General features: G+C 37.1%; 1 protein-coding gene across 1 annotated transcript in view; it reads right to left on the bottom strand.

The window, feature by feature from the left end:
- Positions 1 to 22,500, bottom strand: part of FOXP2 (forkhead box P2) — a 585,642-nt gene that overhangs the window by 49,451 nt on the left and 513,691 nt on the right. Inside the window, exons 6-10 of the mRNA XM_034769085.1 lie at positions 17,059 to 17,196; positions 15,691 to 15,891; positions 14,022 to 14,178; positions 5,248 to 5,461; positions 3,119 to 3,223 (exon numbers count right to left, since the gene is read on the bottom strand). Of these exons, the coding sequence (XP_034624976.1) occupies positions 3,119 to 3,223; positions 5,248 to 5,461; positions 14,022 to 14,178; positions 15,691 to 15,891; positions 17,059 to 17,196 (815 nt within the window). The remainder of the gene's footprint in view (positions 1 to 3,118; positions 3,224 to 5,247; positions 5,462 to 14,021; positions 14,179 to 15,690; positions 15,892 to 17,058; positions 17,197 to 22,500) is intronic.

Genomic DNA, 22,500 nt, shown 5'->3' on the forward strand with positions numbered 1-22,500 from the left:
ATCCATCTACACTCAAACTGACTTAGGACCAATGGAATGATAATTAATTTTGCAGACAAAATACAGTGAAGTTTTGTCATATGTTATTACATTCTGACATTTATAAGACAGTAATGAAGAACTACTATTAAATGCTTTTAGTGATCTTCTGAGCTCCTCACTTAGTGACCAGAAAAATGGTTAGCTTCTGTCAACACCTGTTTTATAGTAAAATTCCAAAATTTTCATAAACATTTTTGGCACTCTTTTAATCTCCTCTCTTCGATGTCTAGTATTTTGTTTAACTCTTGTCATCTTCTTTGCAGTTATGTAATAATCTTTTCTCATCTGTCTTTACATTTTGAGCTAAAAGCAGTTGTTTTTGCAGAATAGTCAGTAGAACTGATTGTGTGCACATGAACAATTGTAATCTAACACCATGTCATCAAGACTGAAAATTGCTCCATAAAATATAAACCATGGTTTGGTGTCCAGAGTTAAAGGATATCAAAGGAAAGATACGATATTATGTTTCCCAATATGTATAGCATAAATGTTACAAATATTATTCATCTGTTCCACTGCATGCAAACTCTAACTTCTTTCAGCATCTGAATATCTCAACAAAAACAAGAAAGATAATTATCTTAAATGACTTTAAAGATGAAAACACTGAATACTGGATAACAAAAATGAAGGTGTAAAAACCTTTCATCACTATCAGTCATTTACTGTAAGTTATTCTTCACTTCACCCCAAATCCTTTCCATTATTACAAAAGTGAAGCAAAGCCACTGTGTTTTCTGTCTTAATCCTCCTTCTCAGATGCCTCTGCACAGCTGTTTTTTTTTAAACCCACAAGCTTCTAGGTGAACTGTGTTCGGAGCACAAGAAGTTAGAGTTCACTTCATAAACCAGGAGCTCTTCAAACTTGGCATAAGCATATTATAGAAATACACACTACTTGTTGGGATAGTGTGCTCTATCTATATTTCATTTTAGTACAGTATACTTGCATTAACTCTATTAACACAGGTATCATACTGTTTCAAGTCAGAGAACCTACAATGTTGTAATGAAGATTACACTAAGAGCAAGGCCTTGATAACTACAGCCATTAGTCCTGTCATCCCCTATAAAGTTAATGGGTCGGAAAAATGGTCAATCTTTGGACTAAAAGTTGATATTTAATTGAAATAAAATGTTTTTTAATTGTAATGGGGATTTTGCATTAGTGTGAACATGGAAAGGTACTAAGGGAGCTAATACCAGGTGACATATTGATTCACATTTTAATACTAATGCAAAATGTTTGAATATTTCAATTTCACAAATAACTGCATCTATTCCTCAATTACAATTTCTTATTTGTTTTAGAAGAGCAAAAGTTATAATTCAATGGAAAAATAAAATAATAAATTGTTCTCCAATGTTTTTTCTCTTGGAGTATGGGATGAAATGATGGAACTGCTGTAAACTCTGATTGGCTCTACACAAGAATGATCAGGAAGCTATGAGTCTCTTCTACATCTTCCGGGAGCAATTGTAACCCAGCACTATACAGTGTTAATCAAAATAGTTTTAGTGACTGTGGATTATAACAAGAGACCTAACTGAAGGACTGTGAAAGGGGTGCCCAAGAATTAACATCACTATATCCTGGAAGGATGGAAGTATTTATAAAAATTAGTTTTTCCTGGAGAGGAAAAGGCTTGAGTTAAGTTGCCTAAAATTCTTAGTATCAATAACGCTTACAACAATATGTGCAGTATATAGTTATTTTTCTAAATGGAATCACTAACAGTAGTTTAAAAAAATCCTTCACAATGAGTAACTTCTTTAATCTACAAACAGATACGGTATATAGCAAAATCATTTTTATATAATAGCACAAAATGCTTTTGAAATTACACTGTAAAGTATTCACAAATAGTCATTCACCAAGAGTGAGAGAAAATATAAAGTAAGCTTTAGAAGTTAATAACAGTTATTCCCCTGAAACTGCAAAACTGTAAGAAAAATGGAGGAAGGAGTTAAAATACATTGCAAAAATTATCACTGTAATTCTGCTATAAAGTTATTATGATACTGAGTTCTTGTGCCTTGTTGTTAAGGTGCTTTTGCTATATACCCTGTAGTCTACGATTTGTAAACACATCGTTTTGATGTTTCTGCCAACATCCCAGCAACAAAGCAGTGCAATTTCAAATGAGCTAATTAACTTAATTGTTGATGAAGCATGAAACAGTTCATTCACCCTGTTAGCTGCACCATGACAACGTAAGAGTCTCAGCCCATGAAGTTACTCATCTATATAAAGCTATCTGTAGTTTTCTATTAAGATTGGTTGCATGCCAAAAACAATATGGTTATTCTGACAAAACCCAGTCCACACTATCAACATAATACAAGTAGTGGCTCAGCATTTCTGTGGCAAATACCCTAGAACACAGAATTGCCAAGAAATTGATAAATTGGAAAAAAAAACCTATTGTACTTTTAAGCTGTTAGAGATCTACGTAATCTATTTTCTAAACATTTAGACTTAGGCAGCTATTTAGAAAACTAACAACTGCAACTGGAAAGTTTTTTTCATTAATGATTAATACTGAAAGGTATAAACCCACCCCTTCAAGTGTTTTTAGTTGTATCAATCTTATGCACATGTAAGAGAAAAGGCAAGGCTAAAGTTACCAAAGAAGGGTTAAATGGCCACATCTGGTACATTAAAATGGTGTGTGCATTGTTATATATTGCACACACATAAATCCTGTTTGCACACAGATGCACACATTATATGTACCTATATGCTTTACTCAAACTATCAGAATTTACAATGTATTTTTACATACTTTTGCTATCAAACATAAAACCAAAGCATCTCTTCAAATTTTCCAAGACTCCATTTCAATAAAGGGATAATAATAGGATTAAACACTGTGCGTTTGAAAGACCTGCAAAAGTGTTCTACATGAAAAAAAGGATAACAATTTGACCGTCTGCAGATGGCCATGATTATCCAGTTGCTTGGACTGTACACATGAACTCTGATATGCTTTACAGTAGAACTTTCCTAGCCATCTTTATCGTTCCTTAGTCTTAAACAGCCCCTTTATCCAATGAATAAAAATCAACCTACTTTAAAAACTGTCCAAAATCTTCACAAATGCTTTCACAGCCAGGCCATTTGCAAACTCCATGGCCATAGAGAGTATGAGAGGCCCCAGTCTCCTCGTGTGACGAGCTGTAGCAAAAGAATACGGCATCAGATTAATCTCAAAAGCCATAATCGTTGGAGGCTGCTAGCGCCTGTCAGGTTACGATCAGTGACAAACAGGTCAAAACAGGTCAATTCAGCTCAGAGCAGTCAGAAAAATTTAATCGTTCTATTGAATAGTTCAACTGCCAAGGCTAGATGATGTTCCAATTAGAGAAGAAATAGAGCCAAAGATGACTGTTAATAAAGGATGAAAAAATAAGATGACTGTATAATATCATATGCTAATTCTGCCATATGACCTCAGCGTAACATTTTACCTATAAATAAAAAATACACTCAGAAATGATCAATTCTGAAAAGAAATATTTAAGATGGACAGCAGGAACTTATGAATAATGTGAATGTTACTGTACAATCTTTTATATTTTCTGGGGATTTATATATTAAGGTGACTTACATTAATAAATATTTCCCTTTACAATCATTGTTTCCATTAGCAGCTCTAGGTTTCATGAAAACAAGCCCATATTCCATTTCATTTTTTATAAAAGTCTGCAATAGTTTTATCCTTATGGAATCATTAAAGAGGTTTTATTTCTTTTCCCTTCACAGAGATGAGTATTAGCTACAGCAGGGGTAGGCAACCTATGGCACGGGTGCCGAAGGCAGCACGCGAGCTGATTTTCAGCGGCACTCACACTGCCCAGATCCTGCTCACTGGTCCTTGGGTGCTCTGCATTTTAATTTAATTTTAAATGAAGCTTCTTAAACATTTTAAAAACCTTATTTACTTTACATACAACAATAGTTTAGTTCTATATTATAGACTTATAGAAGGAGATCTTCTAAAAATGTTAAAATGTATTACTGGCACGCGAAACCTTAAATTAGAGTTAATATATGAAGACTCGGCACACCACTTCTGAAAGATTGCCGACCCCTGAGCTACAGATTCCAAAGGAATACACCAACTTCTCCAACATATAATCATCACATTACTCTTAATTAAAATAACAGCATAAAAGTATCCAGAGATGTTCCATTTTTGAAATAATAAAGTTAACAGAAAACTGCTCTGATACTCAAATGAAGATTCTGGACATTATCAAATTATAATCTCCTATTTTAAATGTTACAATAATGAATGGGAATGTTCCTTTGAACATACAATCGTTTACTATTTAGAATTCGTTATAGCCAAGTTTAAATTTACCTTACATAAGAGATCATCAGTATCAGTCATTTTAAGTGCTGAAAGGTAACAAGGAGGAGTCAAGAATATCTGTACACTGAGCCTGAAAAGGCATATTTATAATATTAACACTTAGAGCCAAATTCTGCTGTGTTACAGTGTCACAATTTACAGTAACTACTGGAATGATTCCAATGAATTAAGTCAATGGAATTACTTCAATGCACATAAGTGCAAAATTTGGCCTTTAGTGTTATTTCTTCTTTAGTGCTTTCCTCAAAAGTTTCAAATATATATTTTTTAAAACAGCATAAATTTAACTATGCAATAGTGTGTATGGACTTTTTAAGCTGAATTACATCTTCAATCTGTTAGATATCCTGCTTACACTTTCTGTGACTAGACGGATTTAATACTGTAGGCCTCAACATGGCTTCTAATTCTGTGAATGTAGTTGTTTGCCAGCAAAGCATCTACAAATTTGCATCTACAAATACCAGCCAGCACATGCAAATTACCAGTTGGATGTCTAACTGTCACCAGTGGTACCAAAAGTTCACTGTGGGTGCAAAACTGAAGGCACATTATTTGTGTACTCAAAGTTGCACTTGCAAAATTAGAGGCATTTGGTGAAAATCATGCTATGTGATTTAACATACTGGAAAAATTATGATTATCTAATCAACCTTCAACGTTCTGTATTTTTTCTGATTTTTAGTAAAGAAACTTATGATTTCAAATAATACAACTCATGATGTGAAATAACGATGTCTGTCTTTATTGTATGATCATAACTGTAACAAAAGCAAAGTTTTATGTCAGATGATAAGCACAGTAGGAATCTCATCAGAATTACCTGTCTCGCCTTGCATTTAGAACTGAAGACTGTCCATTCACTATGGAATGATGAGTTATTGGTGGTGATGCTTTGGAAGTGGTGGAGGAGGTAGTAGAGGAGGAATTGTTAGTAGAGAGGTCTAGCCCTCCATGTTTAATGCCATTGTCTTCCATACTGTGAACTCCAGTCACTTCTTTCCATAACTGCTGAATCTCAGCAGGACTTAAGCCAGCTATAAAATGAAAGAGAGCCCCACTAATATAACAAAGTAAGAGTTTCATATAATGAGCTCAGTGTTATTAATGGATTAATGCCAACAATAAAGGTGATGCTGTTTTTCCAGCACAATCGACATGTAGTAAAACAATTTCATTTTTCCTCTATCGGCACCCAATTAATTTAGCTGCTTTTCTCTTGTGCTACAAACAGTCAATTAAAAAAAGGTCACCAATTTTAATATTATTATGCTTCTTCTTAAAACACTTGTTCAAGGTTCAAAGAGGGCAAACTACAAAGACTGACTGGTAACTCTTGTTTGAAAAACAACTATTAAAGTAAGTTTTAAAGGAGATTTTCACTGTCTGTAGAATCAATTTCTTGTTACACAGACATGACTCAATGGATTCAAAGTTCACTCAGTTCTTCAGAAGTACTTCTTAACCAACAATGAAATGGAAATAGAAAAATATATCCGATTGCACTAAGGATACAAGCATTAATTTTCTTTTTAAATGAAAATCAAATCAAACTCATAGGACCAAACTGAAATCAATGAAATTGCAACAGGTTTAAAGTTAGGGCAGAATCTGGCCCACTAACTTCAATCAGCAAAGACAAACTTTAATAGTTTCAGCCATCTATTAACTAGCATTGTTTAATTAACAAAATTTACCTTCTTTAAAATGTAGCTTGAATGGGCAAAAAAACAATTCTTTGGATGAATAACCAAGTTGCTCAAGTTGCTCTGTCTCACCAATCAGCCAAAAAGGCAATAGAACTGGTCCCTTGAAGATTCACTCTGAATGGATGAATCCCCGAGTAGTGTAGTGTCATCATAGCAGTTCCTTTGCTAGCCTTTCTCCCTACCCTGTTAGGGGAAGGAGACTGGAGGGCCTGACTAGGAGACAGGGGTGTCCCTATGCCTCAGCATCATCAGTCTCTCTTGGGGTCATCGGAATAATTCAGAGAATCCTTGAGGCTTCTCTAATATATGACTGGGACTGTCCTAGACTTGGATTAACCCCATTATTGGAGAGTTGTAAAGATGGCTTCAAGCCACCGTTGTCTTTTCCCCCAGTTGTGAGTCATGCTGAGCATAGTAGGGATACAGCCTGAAATAAGGACCGACATCTCTTATATGTTGCATTTATATATTTGCAGTCAGGACTGTGTGACTACAGTGTCTGTGTTTGTCCCATAAAAGTTATAGATGATAAGAGAGAGTGTTGTCAAGTATTGTCCTTCATTCATACATTTTGCAAGAAAGTACAGAAATTTCCATCATAATTTGTTGTTGGCTTGCAGGAAAGGAATGCAAAATATGTGTAACAGAAGAATATGATCACTTTCTCCTCCCATGCCCATCTGTATGTGACTTAGGAAGTTGTGACATTTCTTCTCAGATGTAAACTTTGTCACAGTTGTCTGTTGATTTTGTCACCACCAGACAGGATTACCTTTGAAGACTACTCCAACACGCGTAGAACAGAATGAGAAGGCTCATTAACTCAGCAGAGATTTGTATCACACCCATGCTTTGTAGGTTGCACTGCCTACCAATTTATTTCTGGGTATTTGTTTTTCCATTCAGCTGAACGGGTGGATTTGATCTATATAGACTGGCTTGGTTTGGGTCATGGCTATCATAACTACCTCTCTTTTATGTATCATCTCAACAACTGAAATCAACTAAAACACTCTTGCTCACAGTAACTAGAGTTGCATGGTGGAAAGGAAAGGTGTTCTCAGTGGGTGGCCTTTAACTCTAGATTTAGCTTCTTCCCCATTGTTCTGACAAAGCTCAGTTTATTGACCTTCAGAGAACGATGAAAGGTTCATCTATTCGTTCAGGCTTTTGATTGAGCGGGTGGCTTTAATGGGTGAATGAGATTCTTTTTCAGGAGATAAAGAGATGTTTTTCATTGACTTTTTAGCAAGTTTTCTCTTTGCTAGCTAATATTTTATATTGAATGTACATGAGCTCACATTGCTAAAAATTGGTGCAATTTAAAACCCACTGAAAAATAAAATATATTCTTCAAAATCTGTCAACAACTATCTTATTAGGAAGCATGCAAAGCCATGGAAGCCAGACTGCACACTTTGCTAGTTATTCACAGAAATATCTTGTTGTCCAGATAGCCTGGAAACCAACTGGATGGAAATTGAGATCTTACTTTTTATTCCATTATTCTATATGATAATTGCTATATTTACTTCTTCTCTATCTTAGATTCTAACAAAGTGGTGCCCTATGTTAACTACAAAGTGGAAAAAAAAAAGGTTGATTTGGAAGCACAACTCAAAAATTGGAGTTTATACGGTTTGTATAGCAAGGAAGTCAGACTTACTATTTTTACTGAATCAGGCCTATGGGTAACAGGAGACAACATGACAATGGTAGCAATAGTTGTAACTGTTTCTAATCAAGTTAAGTAATTACTACACAGTTTATATAAAGTAGTTTGCAGCAACTCTGCAAATAATAAATGTAATTACTGTAAAAAGTAGTCAACCATTAATATGATGATCACAGATCAAATCAAACAGTAATGGAGTCAATTCAGAGAGTGGAGAAAAATGATACATTAAACACTCTTAAACATTTCCCTTTCTCTTGCAGCATTAACTCTCTGTCCTAATTTTTTATTGTTTTTTTAAAGATAATTTTTTTTTTTAATTAGAATGAAAATGTCTTCTCCATTCTCAGCAGCAAGGAAATTTGATTGGAGCAGCAGGTGGATGGCCTTTCCTTGGTCGTGAGGGGAGAATATAAGATTGGCTGTGCGGGGACATTTTCTCCTTCTGTTGTCCATTCCAAGTGCAAGAAAACATGCCTGTGAAGGGGATAGCTTTCTCTAACTCCATCTACCACTCATTGGCCTAATCAGTGGGGTGGGGGGAGAGATTGAGTGAACTGACTGGCTCTTGTGTGCCACCCTTTGTTTAACACTTTCCTGGGCATCCAGCGGTCACCTTCCTGGCCCACACTCCCTGCTCAATAGCTAAGGTGTAGTTTGAACCACATTTCCAGTAAGTTTTGGGTCTGCTGATATTGCTCGAGTTTTGGGGAACCCAAATTTCTGGCTCTGGGGATATTTAGCAAGGTATCCTTGAGCTTCTTTGTTTCATTTGCCTTTTTCACAGCACCATTTATGTTAAAAGACAAAAGGACAGGAATGTAAAAGTAAGGAAGTTAATAGGGCATGAGGTCACTTAATACTGTACTGGACCCAAAAGAATGCTTGGTATTTTGAAAAGAGTTTAGATAAGTCTCTTTCTTCGCTTTCCTCCACTCTCTTTTTTATTTATTTAGTTCTTAGTGATTTTAAAATCTATCCCTGTGACTGTGTTTAATTCTCCTACATGGCTTGATCAGCAGTAAGATCAAGTATTTAAGCAGTATTAAATTCTTCTGCATTTATCTAGCATCAGTGTAGCATGATATAGAAGTTTCTCATTGTGAGACACAGTTTATTAGGCATTCAATAGTGGAGAGATTGTATCTTGTTACAAGGTTAATGCTAAAATTACACCTCCTTTCTAACAGCTTATTTGTTGCACCTGAACATCTAGAAAATGTTATAAATGTTCTAGTTGTGACAAGGTAGAAGTTATACTTCAACATAAGTACTATTTTTCAGGGGCAAGCATCACAGCATTTTGAATCTGCTGCCCCCTCACAGTTAAATTTAGGAAGTTGTTCAATTTAGGCTTAGTGAATGCAAAAACCATGTTTGGTTTATGCAACTGTCATTGACAATCTGTATTTTAAAAGCATATTTTCTGATCTTTTTGAGTTATAAACAAGAATCTCCTTGTGTCTTTCAGATATGCTAGTCATTCATTCAGTTTATCACATCCATATAGAAGAGTTTGTATTATCCAAATGGAAACAAACATCTTTATATTGACAAGTTAGGGATTTAAGTGCAGAACTATTCACCAGCCCCATATTCAACCACTGCACATGAATAGTGGTTTCTTAGACATCAGAATTACACAGGGGCCCAATAATCTTTGGAAGGATTTTGTGGATGTGTAAGACATCTGGAATTTCAAATATAGTAATTGAGGATTCCCTTATGTATAAAGGGTAGAGTCCTTCCTGTATCACAGGTAATTATTCATTTCACATACAAAATGTCTTTCTACTGCATTCCACATATACTCTTCCTCTTCCAGTAAATTTTAGGGCTGAGATGTTTACTCTGCATCACAGAAAATATATGACATGGAACTTGGTTAAGTGCGGACATCTTTATTTTCATAAGGACAATAAGAGAGAAGACTGATCCTCTTCCCATATCCACTAAGCCTAAGTCGGGGCAGGAAGAACTCCCAGGTTCAAGGTAATAGTATGAGGATGTTTTATATGGGTGACTGCTATGTGGGCCTGTCTCATCTGATTGACCATTGATTATTTTTGATTTCACTACTCAAGTTAGACTGTAGTTTAGGCACATCCTTGTCTAAGGGGCATAGCTGCACTGTCTCTGGAGAAGCCCAGGGAAATAACTTGGATTAAGAGTCATAATTCCTAATCTTCTCCACTCTTTGCTCCAAAGAGGGAAATAATCTGCTACAGCCCTTTACACGGTGTAGAGTCCTTCTTTCCATCCTTTCTAGCTTCTACTCTGCTGACCAGCACATTGAAGGTGTGCACAGAGTTAAGGCTCTCCCATTCTCTGCCTCTTTGTGCCTACCTAAATCTAGTCCCATATTTATTTTTTAAACCACAGTTTCCTTATTTTCTTTATTAAAATATATTTCTGCATTTCCTTTCTCCATCCTTTTTCTGCCCTGCACCTTATAAAATGGATATCAGAGCTAAAAGAGAAAAGGGGCATCCTTGACCAGTATCTGTTCTGATTCAAAAGCACAGAACAGATGCAAACCAAAGAGGTTTACTTAATTTAGATGATAAAATTACGGAAATATTTTAAATGTGGATATTTCCCCCTAATATTTTAACTCTTTAGTAGTTTTTTTCATTGTTAGTTCAGTTACAGCTAATCCTTCTAGGAAGCCATACTCAGGGGGAATTAGGAATTAAGGCACAATTTAATAGTTCTGCTAAAATAACTATTAAAAGAAAAAACACCAATTAAATATAAATTATTTTATATTTGTTTTTCTATTAGAAATGTGTGAATGACTGTTGTATTAGACTGTTGTCAGGAACGGTCTAGATAATACTTAGACCTGTCATGAGTGCAGGGGACTGGACTAGATGACCTCTTGAGGTCCCTTCCAGTCCTATGATTCTATGTATGACTATCAATGTAATTGGGTATGAGTTCTGAGAGAAATCTAGGGGGATCTCTCAATGTTAGGAAAAACCCGAGGAATTCCTCTTGCAACACATGGCATAAGAGAGGAATTCAGAAAGTAAAGCTGTTCAGAGAGATATTTCACTTCAAGTATTTTTTCCCCCTTCTAATCTCATGTTGCTTTATGGAAAAGGAAATCAGTATTGCCAAACTGAAACATTCAAAAATCATAAGTCAGGATCGTCAAAATCATGAGATTTAATATAATAGTAAATTTGGGGTTATTTTTGTTTCTGTTTTTGAGCCTTTACAGAGTGCTTGGGTCACATTTTCAAGCATCTATCTGTAACCACACAGGTTAGAAATTTACTTTTAAAAAAAAAAATGAAAGCTGAGATTCTCATGTAATTAAGGTTTAATTAGGAAATGCCTGTTCGTTGAACCCAAAACGTCTCACAAAAGTGAGTTGTGTTCAACAAACTTTTGCTAAATCTCAGGCAGGGTTCTGATGGAACCCTGTCAGTTTGCCTGCTGGAATGCTGTGCAGCCCCACCATATGGTCTGCTTCAGTGCCAGGGACCTCAGGCTTGTGGGAGCCTATAGCTCTGGGGAAGCCCCACCATGCTGGAATTTCTAGACTCCCTGATGTGGAGCTGGGAGACTGAAAACCCTGGGAGGCCTGGAGCTGGGGCTCTCCGGTCTTCCAGACTCCCAGTCCCTTGGGAGGAAGCCCAGAAGCCTTGGGAGCCCAGTTCTTTTGGGCTGCTCCAGTCCCTTGCCTGGGAGCACTTTCTCTCTGGTCCTGTTCCTTCTCTCCATGAGCCTCTGCTCTTCCTAACTAGCTCCCCTGAGGAGCCTCTCTCCTCAGGACCTTCCTCTGTTCTGGGGCCCCCTGACTGAGCACTCACCAGTCTTTATTATGCTCAAGTGCTCCTTACCTAATTAACTGCCACCCACCTACTTAGACAATTAACTATCCACAGGTGGATCTGGGTTGGTTCATTTTCCTTAACAGAGCTGTCACAGGTAGGCTGGACCTCAAGTAGACCCCCTCAAGGCCAGCACTCTGCGACATGGAGTTTTAAGTAAAATGCCAAATGGCCAAAACACAAGATTCATATTAAAACTGTGACAGCTGGAAATGCTGGGATACTATATTTAAGTTGTTACTTATCCCACATTGTTCCGTCCCCATTTTGTCTGTATGAAGTACCCTCCCCCTGCGCTCATCTAACTTCCAAGTCTCAAGTCTTGCAATTTGTACCTGATGAATGAACCCTTATGTCCATATAGAGTCTCATATAAACCAAGCAAACTCTACTTGGACACAGCCCACAGAGAACTCATTGAAGGATCGGGGGGTCCTAAAGAGCAGATATTTTATAATTTACATGAAAGAGATCTCTAACTTATCTCTGTTCTGTAATGTAAGTAAAAACGAAACTAAAGTTATGTGCCACATAGGTGATGGCAGAATAGAGTTCTTAACATGTGAAATCTTTGGCATTCCCACAGTATTTATTCCTAAGTAAATTTACCATTCATAATTCTGAGTCCCCCCTTTCTCCTAAACGACTAAATACTGAATCATCAGGGCTGACGCAATTCATTAGGTGACCTAGGCGATCCCCTTAGGGCACTACAATTTGGGGGGTGGTGACCGCAGCGATATTTCGGCGACGGGACCTTCCGCTGCCTCTGTGGGGGGCAGCATTTCTGGGCGGGAAGAAAAGCTGGCGGCATTCCTGTGAATCATTAATGTACAGTAACTCCCCACTTAACATCCTCTCGCTTAACGTTGTTTCGATCTTACGTCCCTGCTTAATTACAGAACATGCTCCATTAAAAGTTGTGCAATACTTCGCTATAACACCATTTGGCTGCCTGCTTTGTCCACAGCTGGCAGCTCCCCATCAGCTCCCCTACGCCCCCCACCCCCCCGTGCCTCCTGCCCGCCGGCAGACCCCGCGGATTAGCGCCTTCCCCATCCTCCCCCCCCCTCTTGCCCATGGCAATCAGCTGACTTGCGGCGTTCAGGAGGGGGGGAGAGGAGGAGTGAGGACTCGGCAAGCTGGCTCCCCCTCCCTCACCGAATGACGCAAACCAGCTGATTGCTGCGGGCAGGAGGCAGGGGATGGAGCGGGGAGGAGCGAGGATGCGGCATGCAGAGTAACGGGGGAGGAGATGGGGGAAGAAGAGGCAGGTTAAGGGTGGGGGCTTGGGGGAAGGGGTGGCGTGGGCTGGCCGAGGGTTTAGTCCCTCACCCCTGGTGCTTGCAGAGTAGGGGAAGCTGCCACTGCTGCTGCGCAACATGCTTCTCCTAGCTTACAGCACGTTCAGCCTCCTGGCCTGCCTCATTGTCTCCAGTGCCAGTGGGCTGTGCCTATGTGGGGTAAGGCGGGGGCACCTCCCAACTACAGTACTGTACTGTATGGCAAAAAAAAATAAATCCTGGAATCTAACCCCCTTATTTACATTCATTCTTATGGGGAAATTGGATTCACTTAACATCGTTTCACTTAAAGTCGCATTTTTCAGGAACATAACTACAACGTTAAGTGAGGACTTACTGTATTAGTGACAGTGTCTGAGATTTTCCATTAACATTTTGCACTCAGAAATCTTGGTCCCAATGACAAAGGGTTAAAGAGTGTTTTCCAAAACCATCACCTTCTTGTAATTATATGTAAGTCACAATTCTCCATTAGTGACATCACAATTTATTGACATGAAAATTATTGTTATTGTTTTTCAAAGGATGGTTAAGAAAAGGAATCCTGAGATATAAAGATCCACTCCAACAAATTCCAGCAAATAAGTCAATTTAGCATTACAACAATTTTTAATTACACAAAATAGGGGACTATTTCTTTAAAAAAAATTAAGTTTGGAAACAGCCTTTTTATATATCAGTTGCCCACTTTCTCTTGTATCTGTTCACTTATGTTAAATGAAGTGATTACATTCTCACTAAATCAGTTTTCTGTAGTTCCTCAGTGTAAATCAATGGTGCTTGAATTGTGTTGCCCTTAGAAATTGTTTTCAGCATATAAGTCTAATAAATATGCATTTTATACCTAAGAAAAAGCACTCAAAAGCAGTTTTCTCTAGTAAAAGCATGTAGTAAAATTTATCAGCCTCAAGAAAACTATGTAGTGCAATAATATTAACAATAATAGTTTATTATTAAAGTATGGTTTAAATGCAATAAAAGGAAACTTCTGAAGTTCAGGTCAAAATGGAATGATTAAAAACAAGTTGTGAATTAGAAATAAGTTAAGTCATATGTTGTTTATATACCTTGTGGCAGAGACTGGACAGGAAGAGCAGACTGGCCAGGTGGGATGGAAATGAGTCCCTGACGCTGAAGATTCAGCAGATGTTGCTGCTGCTGGAGTTGTTGCATCTGGAGGAGCTGCTGCTGGAAGACAAGCTGCTGGGCTGCCAACTGCTGCTGCTAGGAAAAAAAAACAACAACAAACACAGCAGAGAATAAAGTCTGCAATGAAGGCTGCAAGACGAAAATGTAAACTCCACTTGTTTCCCCTTTCATCTCAACTATTAAATAATAATATTATTTATAGAATACTCAGACAGTGGAAGCATTTTGAAATTTTCCATTATTTTTATTCCAAACTGCTAGGTTGTTAGGGAAAAAAGACAAAATACAATTAATAATACGCTGCAGAAAAGAGAAAGTAGGTAACAGCTGTTCAGAAATAAAAAAAAATCAGCTCATGGCAGATGATAACAAATATATCTATGCTAAAAGCGTAACTCTTTACAACAGTTTGTGATTCAACTGTTCCATTCAGTTTTTCCGACTGAATAAGTTCGGTCCGCAGTGGCCCATGAATGTGGTCTCCAGTGATCTATTAGTAAACTGGGATGTAGCCTTCATTTCACTGGCCTGTTAGCTCACTCTCTTCTCTTGTTGGAATATATTAAAACCAGCATCACATTCAAGACAAAGAAGTGCCCTATTATAAGTAAAAGTATAACTTTCAATTTTGTGAGGCATTACAAGACAAACTGGAGTTTTTTAGACTCAGGGGGGTATAAGAAGGCAGTCACATGTCAGAGAAAGACAAGCTGCTATGGAAGACCTTTCCTTTTTAGTTTGGGGAAAAGAGAAACTTCTGATGCGCTCACTGGAAAACAGACTGCATAATGGAGCAAGTCATGTGGATTGCCCAGAGCCTCGGGAGAAATAAGGGAGCAATTTCTATTCCGTAGTTGATGGCTGTCTGAAATTCTATTCACAAATCCAAACAGAAACAAAGCCTCAGGAGGTCAGAACTGTTTCCTGTACGTTTGCATAATGGGCAGCTTGAAGACAACGTCTCCGATACCTGCTGATCAATTTAACTACTTCAACATGTTTTGTTTGTATTATGTTTATATTTGATGCAGTTTGCTGACAAGTGCAAGCTAGGCCTGAGAAGCCAGCTTGTCAGGTTGATTTATGAGCACATCAAACTGTAACTTTCTCCTCGCCACTCCAAACCTACAGTAGCAGTTCATTAATCAGGGGCCTGCGACTTTGAAATCTGTGCTCCACCATTTTTTTTTTTAAACAATGGGCTAAATTTGCATGCGCTCTGAGCTGTACCACAGAGGAAAGTAAGGTTCCCTCACCAATTTAGATTCTCTGTGAATACAAGATAATCAGTACTTTGTCCACCACACAGTTTGCTCTTTGTATACTGTGATTCATTAGTGAATATTAGATGACAGCAGCACTGGGTTGTAATCCTCAAATCCCATACTCACCCCCCCCCCCAAAAAAAGGGGAGGGGAGTGGCAGAATTCTACTGTCACTGTTATTAATCTCAGGGAAAAAAGTATAAGAATACGTCTTTGACAGGAAGAACCTTGTTATCAAAAAAGACCTCAAACTTTTCTTGTCCCTTCTTTTCCCCTTCTCAAGCCCGAACTATTACGTATCAGTGAGTTGCACAGATCTTACCTCTTTTGCTTGCTTTCCTGGATGCTGCTGTTGCTGTTGCTGCTGCTGTTGCTGTTGTTGTTGCTGCTGCTGCTGTTGTTGCTGCTGCTGTTGTTGTTGCTGCTGCTGCTGCTGCTGTTGCTGCTGCAAAAGCTGAAGATGTAACTGCTCTTGCTGTTTCTTGTAAAACTCTTGTAGTTGTTGCTGAATAAACCATTTTGACTTTAATAAATAAAGGCAAAAGTTTCAAGTATTATAAATCTCCTAAACTCCTCTAGATTGGCATATGGTAGAGTAGCCATTAAGATTCACCTCATAACAAAAACGTGTTTGATTTGAAGAGGCAGATCTACATACATTTTTTTCCAAGGCGGCTCTGAAATTTTCCAATGCAGATTCCAAAATATCCTAAACAGAAGGGTATAGAAAATCTGTATTCTAACGGGAATGCAGTAGAGCCAAATTAACTCCCCAGATTATTACACCTACATTCCTCATATAGCCAATATAACAAATTCGAAGCTGTACTCTCCCACTTTGCAAGAAGTCAGTTAGACCAAACAAATCGTCGATTTCGTAGGGAAAAAAATTAATTAATCTGTCAGCCTGTACAGCAGGATGCCAGATTTGCAATTGAAGGTGAATTGCCTGTAATGATCATGATACTAGATATCAAAGTGTTTAACATGAAAGAAATAAGATTAACAGACACATTATTTTCTCTGTCATAATTAAGTATACACCCAAAAATATAGTTGAAATTGTAGTCCCATGTTGTATTGATGTACTGAGCACTGACACTGTCTTTATTGTAAGAATGAATTTTCATTGATTCTTGGTTTAGCTGCCAGGTTTTGTGCTAAGGGAAATGTAATCATCCCTCCTCTTTCTAATCTCTATTGGAACTAATTTTTGGAAGGAAAATAAATAAACAAAGGAATTACTTTCACCTTTAATGAAACAAGCTGGTAAGTTCAAATTTCATAACCACATTCTACTTATATGACTAAAGGGAGTACTAAAGTGTTATGAATTTTAAAGTAACAATTATCTACAAGTCTATTTACACTTCCTTTGGCAAGTCTACAATTCAAATGTGCCTAAGCACTTGAAAATTTAAATACTGATTTGCTCAGTGTTCATAACGCATCTGCCATTGCTGTTATTTTATACACAGCATTTAATGTTTTAAATTTGCCTGTAGATTGACACATTTTTGCAGTCACGGTAAGAAATCTGAAGACTAGGAATCTGAACATTCATTTTTTTCATACTGTCTTGAGTAAAGAAATATGAAACACTAGAAAATCAGTCCCATGTAAGCATAGCTAATACCTAAGAACATGCCTTGGGTTATGGTAACAGTCCAAAGCAGGTAACCCACATTACCTGCTGTAACATAACTGCTTGCTGCTGTTGAAGAAGTGCTTGAAGTTGCTGTGGAGACAAAACTTGCTGTTGGAGAATCTGCTGCATTTGCTGAGGGGTGATCACCTGGGGAGTCATCATGGCCACTGACACAGGCACCTGCACAGAGAAAGGAAGATATCATCATCAAACACATTTTAGCTCATCTGCATCACAGCTGTATGTCTTCTTTTTTATTTTGTACCAAAGATGGACCATAATATTTATCACTGTAAAGTTCCACTCTCAGTAAAAATCTGTTATTTTAAGACCACAGTGCTGTGGCACTCTATTTCCAGAGGCATCAGATTTGATCAGACTCAAGCTTTATGTTTTACATCTCTTATGTATTACTGCAAGAGATTTAAACATTGGCTAGCATAAATGTGTATTTAAAAATAAATGATCACATGGTAGGGCTCTCAACACTTCATAATCAATCATCTTATCGAGTGTCATAATGTTATACATAGAAAAACCTATTGAGACTGTTTCAAAAGATATGTCTAAAACAAACATAAAAAATTAAGCATCTGAAAGCAATATAGATACATCTTACACAATACAGATATCTAGATTAGCAAAACATATGTACAATGCTTTATTTTAAATATAAGAAAACCTTTCCTGTTAGGTTTGTTCTTTTAGTAAGTGTTGATTGTACCAGAAAAAAAACAGCACAGATATATCCAGTGAAACAAGGGACATTATCCTAGAACCCTGGCCTCTCTGGACAAACTGTATTTTTTCAGGATTTCCTGACTTAAAACCCAAAGCTTGGAAATCTTCACATGAGCCAATTTAAAGTTTGTCCATTAAGCTCTTGGAGAATGTTTCTGTTCAAGGTTCTTTTGTGAATATCACTTTCTTTTCTGTGTGCTGTGCAATGAGAGTGAGTGAGTGTGTGTGTGTGTGTGTGCATGCGCGTGTGTGTCAGAGAGAGAGAGAGAGAGAGAGAGAGAGAAGCAGACAGCAAGGGTGTGTGTTTGTGTGTGAGAGAGAAACCTTGTATAAGAGCCTGAGATATGTGCTCAGTGTCTGCTGTACATGCACAGTCTGAAGGCGTTGCTTCAACTAACTAGTACATAATCAAATACCTTGTCACTGTGCCAAGTTTGCAACCTTTGAAAAAGCAATCACTTTCTTTTCTAGAAAAAACAATTCACTTTTACTGTAAATAAAAGCAATCATTAATAAAAATATTGTTTTGCCACATGTTCTCAGGACACTATGGTACTTTGCAAAGCAGCAAAGGTTACTATTATTAATAGATTGAATCCCAAATGTGTCTTAATGATCAACGCTTTCCTAACATATCTGGTAAAATAATCTATTCTGTGGAAAATGATGGCTGTGTGCAAACCAAAACTTTTATAGAAAAGAAAATGGAAATGGAATGAATATGATGTTCTGAACTTTGAGTTTATAAGAAAATATAGTGAAATTACCCCAATTCATTTAATAGTAAACAAAACATCATTGGTTCACATTTACCATCACATAAACTTCGATCTGAAAATGTTGAATGTTACACTTGATAAGCTACAGTAATGTAATGTACAGAATTTGAATATAAATGTATTACTATGTGACTGTAAAAATGACCACAATAATAAAAAGTCCAATATTCTTGTGTAGAGACCCTAGTTAAATAATTATAATCAAAATATTTCAGAAATGCTTACTGTAAAATAAAAGTGGCAGAGACAAAAACAGAATCCACTTACAATAAGTTATTTAGTGATGGTTAGAAGTGTTGTGATGTTAAAATGATGCATCTGTTTACAGCATTGTTTGTTCTAAGCCTACGAAGTCACAGAGAGAAGACAAATCAGTCTGAAAAAGTTTTGGGATGTACGAACTCAAATTCAACCCTGAGTTGATAGGAGTTTCAGCTATTTACTCCAGGTCTGAATTTGCTTTCTTTCAAGAATTTTGCTTCAGTGCTGCCATCTAACTGACATAAGTCAAACTGAAATGAAAAGGAAGAGAGAAAGGCAGGCCCTTTAACAATTAAACCACTAAATTAACCTTTAAACCTCGGAGGAGTTTCTCTATCTATTAATATATTACCTATAAACTATACCACATGGCATAGGCCTTGCCACACTTGTGTTCCCTCGCTATGTCACACTTCTTCTTACATGTTCACCTGGACCAATATAGATATATTGGACCAGATTCTCAGGTGGTGTAAATCAGCACAGCACTATTAACTTCAATGGAAGTGGTTTACTGGTTTAAACTTTAAGAATTTGAACCATAGTATGAAGCAGAGGCATTTTGTGAGATAATTCTATATTCCATAATACAACTGTCTATACCTGCCAGTTCACAATTCGCATTTCTGTTTGCTCATGTAGTGTATATTGCAAGTCTTGTTGGGGTTGTACTTGTTTGTGCTCCAAGTGACTAGCCAAACTTGCCTTGTTAGTTTATTCCTTCATGCAAGTTCTCCCATTGCAATAGTTTTCTCTGTTTTTCAACTATATCTTTAGAAGTAAACAACCTAATTTGTCTTTTTTCTACATTGTACTGGATAAAAACACAAAGCAAAGAAACTGGCAAAAGCTGTACTAATTATGGCCTTTAAAATGTTTTGAGTGAGAATCCAAACATGCTTAATACTTGTAGCACCATATCCAGTGTACAACCATTTACCTACAGCTAAGAAACAAGCCATTTTGGAAGCTATTGAATACCCATGAATTCTGATGGTAAATCTGCACAAATTTTGCTTACACATTTGCTTACAAATTTATTACACATAGATGTTTCTGACTTGCACTTCTATTGCTTTGGTGGGATGGGCCAGTGCACTGTCTAGGATTAAAGAACATTAGAAAACTAGCCGTTTTAGCCTACATGTGTATGTTTGTTTGCTTTTCATATCTATAGTTTTTAGTGTTTCTGAGATGATTTTTTAAAAATTAAATGGAGGCAAATTTTAGCTTTATTCATACAAACAGCCTTCAATACAACCAACTCACTGTCAACAAACCTCAAATATAAACGCCATGAGCAGTTGAAAAAAGACAATATGAAGCACATCATATCTATTTTACATTCATGACCTCTTTGTTATAAGATGTCCTCCAGGTTTCTGAGTTATATACAATACAGAGGAGGTTACGCTACACCAAATAATTTCCATATGTTCTGTTCTTTCCAAAATTGCCTTTACAGCCACTGTACTACAGAAGACTAGCAAACTTTGGGCTCTGTGACTGTGGAAGCTACTGCTGCTTCAAATTTGAATCCATAATGACAACTTATGTGACTGCTTAGGCTTACCCTATTGCGAAGGAGTTTGATTTTACTTCACTTATCTGTTGTCTTGCCATATATGGCAACTGAGATCACGAGAATGATGGTGGAGGATGTGCTGAGTGTTTCCGCCATTGTCTGCATGCAGTAAGCAGGTTCTATCTTGCTTGAGGAATTAAAAGTAAAGGGGTATATTTGGCCACAATATTTTATTTCCTTGCTGATGATTCGACAGAAGCCAGCCAAAGAGAGGTGCTGGGGTCCATAAGATCAAAATATTCCTCTTTTCCTAGTGGTATTTGAGGGAGGGAGCCTCCCACCCCCACTTTCCCTAAAACAATGATTGGGGATGATAGTGGTCCCTAATCCCTTCTCCCAATTTAAGGTGGCTGTTTCTTCCAAGTTACAATGGGGGAAAATGTGTTCTAAATACCATAAAGCAATCTTTCCTGCTCTCAAACAGACCACAAAGAAGCAACATAGGATACCTGTACAACCCAAACAATAAGAAGAGGAAAAACCCCAGAATGAGGAGTTGCACATGTTTAGGGATCTCCACAGCTACCAGTCATGAAGTTGACTTTTCCCTCTTAGTCAATGAACTGACCTGTCTCCTAAGTAGGTGAGTCTTCTGCACATGGACCATACCTAACTCTTTGGGTCTTACATGCCCCAAAAGGCCATGTAAATTGTTGGATACATAGTTGTAAAGAGTTTTTTGAGCTTTATTTTCTATGCATTTCTTGTTTTCTTGGATTAAATGAAGAATTTTCTTTTAAGTGCAGCTGAACATGTCTGAAGACAAAAGCAGACAAGTTTCAAATTTACAAAGCACTGAAGGCAAGAAGAACTCTAAACAACATTTTTATTAGCAGTTATGGCTCCATACATAAATGTAGGAGTTATAAAGATGAAGATCTTACTGAAGGCAAGCAAATCTGCTTTTCCCCCCACATCAGTGTAATCGGGAGAGCTGCAGGGGCTGGGTTTGTGTATTTAACACCACACTCCATTCCTGCATGGATAATTCAGGAGTACTTGCAGAGTACAGGAGCAGGTAGAATATTTCACTACCATTCCTATGTACTAAATTGGCATGGGAATAAAGTTAAAAACCTACAAATTTCCTCAGGTGATTTACAAAAAGCAATATTCCTTGTGCCACAAATAGACTATCACAAGGCAGAATAACTGTCCAGCAGCCTTAGCCTTTCACAGTTGTTTGAGAAGAAAGAATTTTGATATCCTACATTTCCAATTTTTTTCAAAAAACCAGCAACCTTATTTGATTCTGGTAAAAAACTGATCTAGTTTGCAATACAAAGGGATTTTTTTATCTCCAAATTTGTTTCCAGTTTAAAACAATAACAACAAAATAAAAACATAATATTTCCACTATGCTTTTCAGCAGAGGATCTCCAAGTGATTTACAAATATTAAGACTCTCAAAATCATTGCGAGGTAGTGAAATACTATTTCCAAGTTACAGAAGGAGAAATCAAGCTTAAATAATTCACCCAAGGTCATATGGCATTTCAGTGGCAGAGCTAGGAATTGAATTTAGGAGTTCTTATTTCCAGTCCCCAGCTCTAACCAGTAGCTAATATACTCTCCCTACAGTTTAGTGAAAGGTTTAAAGGTTAAATATTGAACAAAGAAATTTTCCTTCCTCCCCACTAAATATCACAATTTATATGTGCCTGATCCTGCAAACACTTTCGCACATACGCAGGAGTAAAATTATGCATCTGTGTAAGTGTTTGCAGGATCAGGCTCTTTAGCAGCAAACACGTTAAACTCATTACCTTATTTTAAAAGAAGGATCTATTGCATGCACAAAACTCCCCCTCTCACTTTGGCTACATGTACGTCTATCATAATGATAACCTTTCACAATCTTCTTGGTTTTACAGTGTTAAAAAGAACTGACAATGAACTGAGTGGTATTTGTGAGCTTTTCATTAACTTGTGAACAGGAATATTTAAAGAGCCCCTACATGGATAGTACATACAGCTTGATTTTATACAACCTTTTAGTAAGATAACATTAATTAATGTTTCTGAACTGTCTTGAAAATATGAATCACTATATAAATAAGTACTAAGTATGATTATTTTAACATAAAAGCAACACCGGAAGATGTGCAACTAAAAATA

Source organism: Trachemys scripta, chromosome 1 (genome assembly GCF_013100865.1).
Source record: "Trachemys scripta elegans isolate TJP31775 chromosome 1, CAS_Tse_1.0, whole genome shotgun sequence".
NCBI classification, from domain to species: Eukaryota; Metazoa; Chordata; order Testudines; family Emydidae; genus Trachemys; species Trachemys scripta.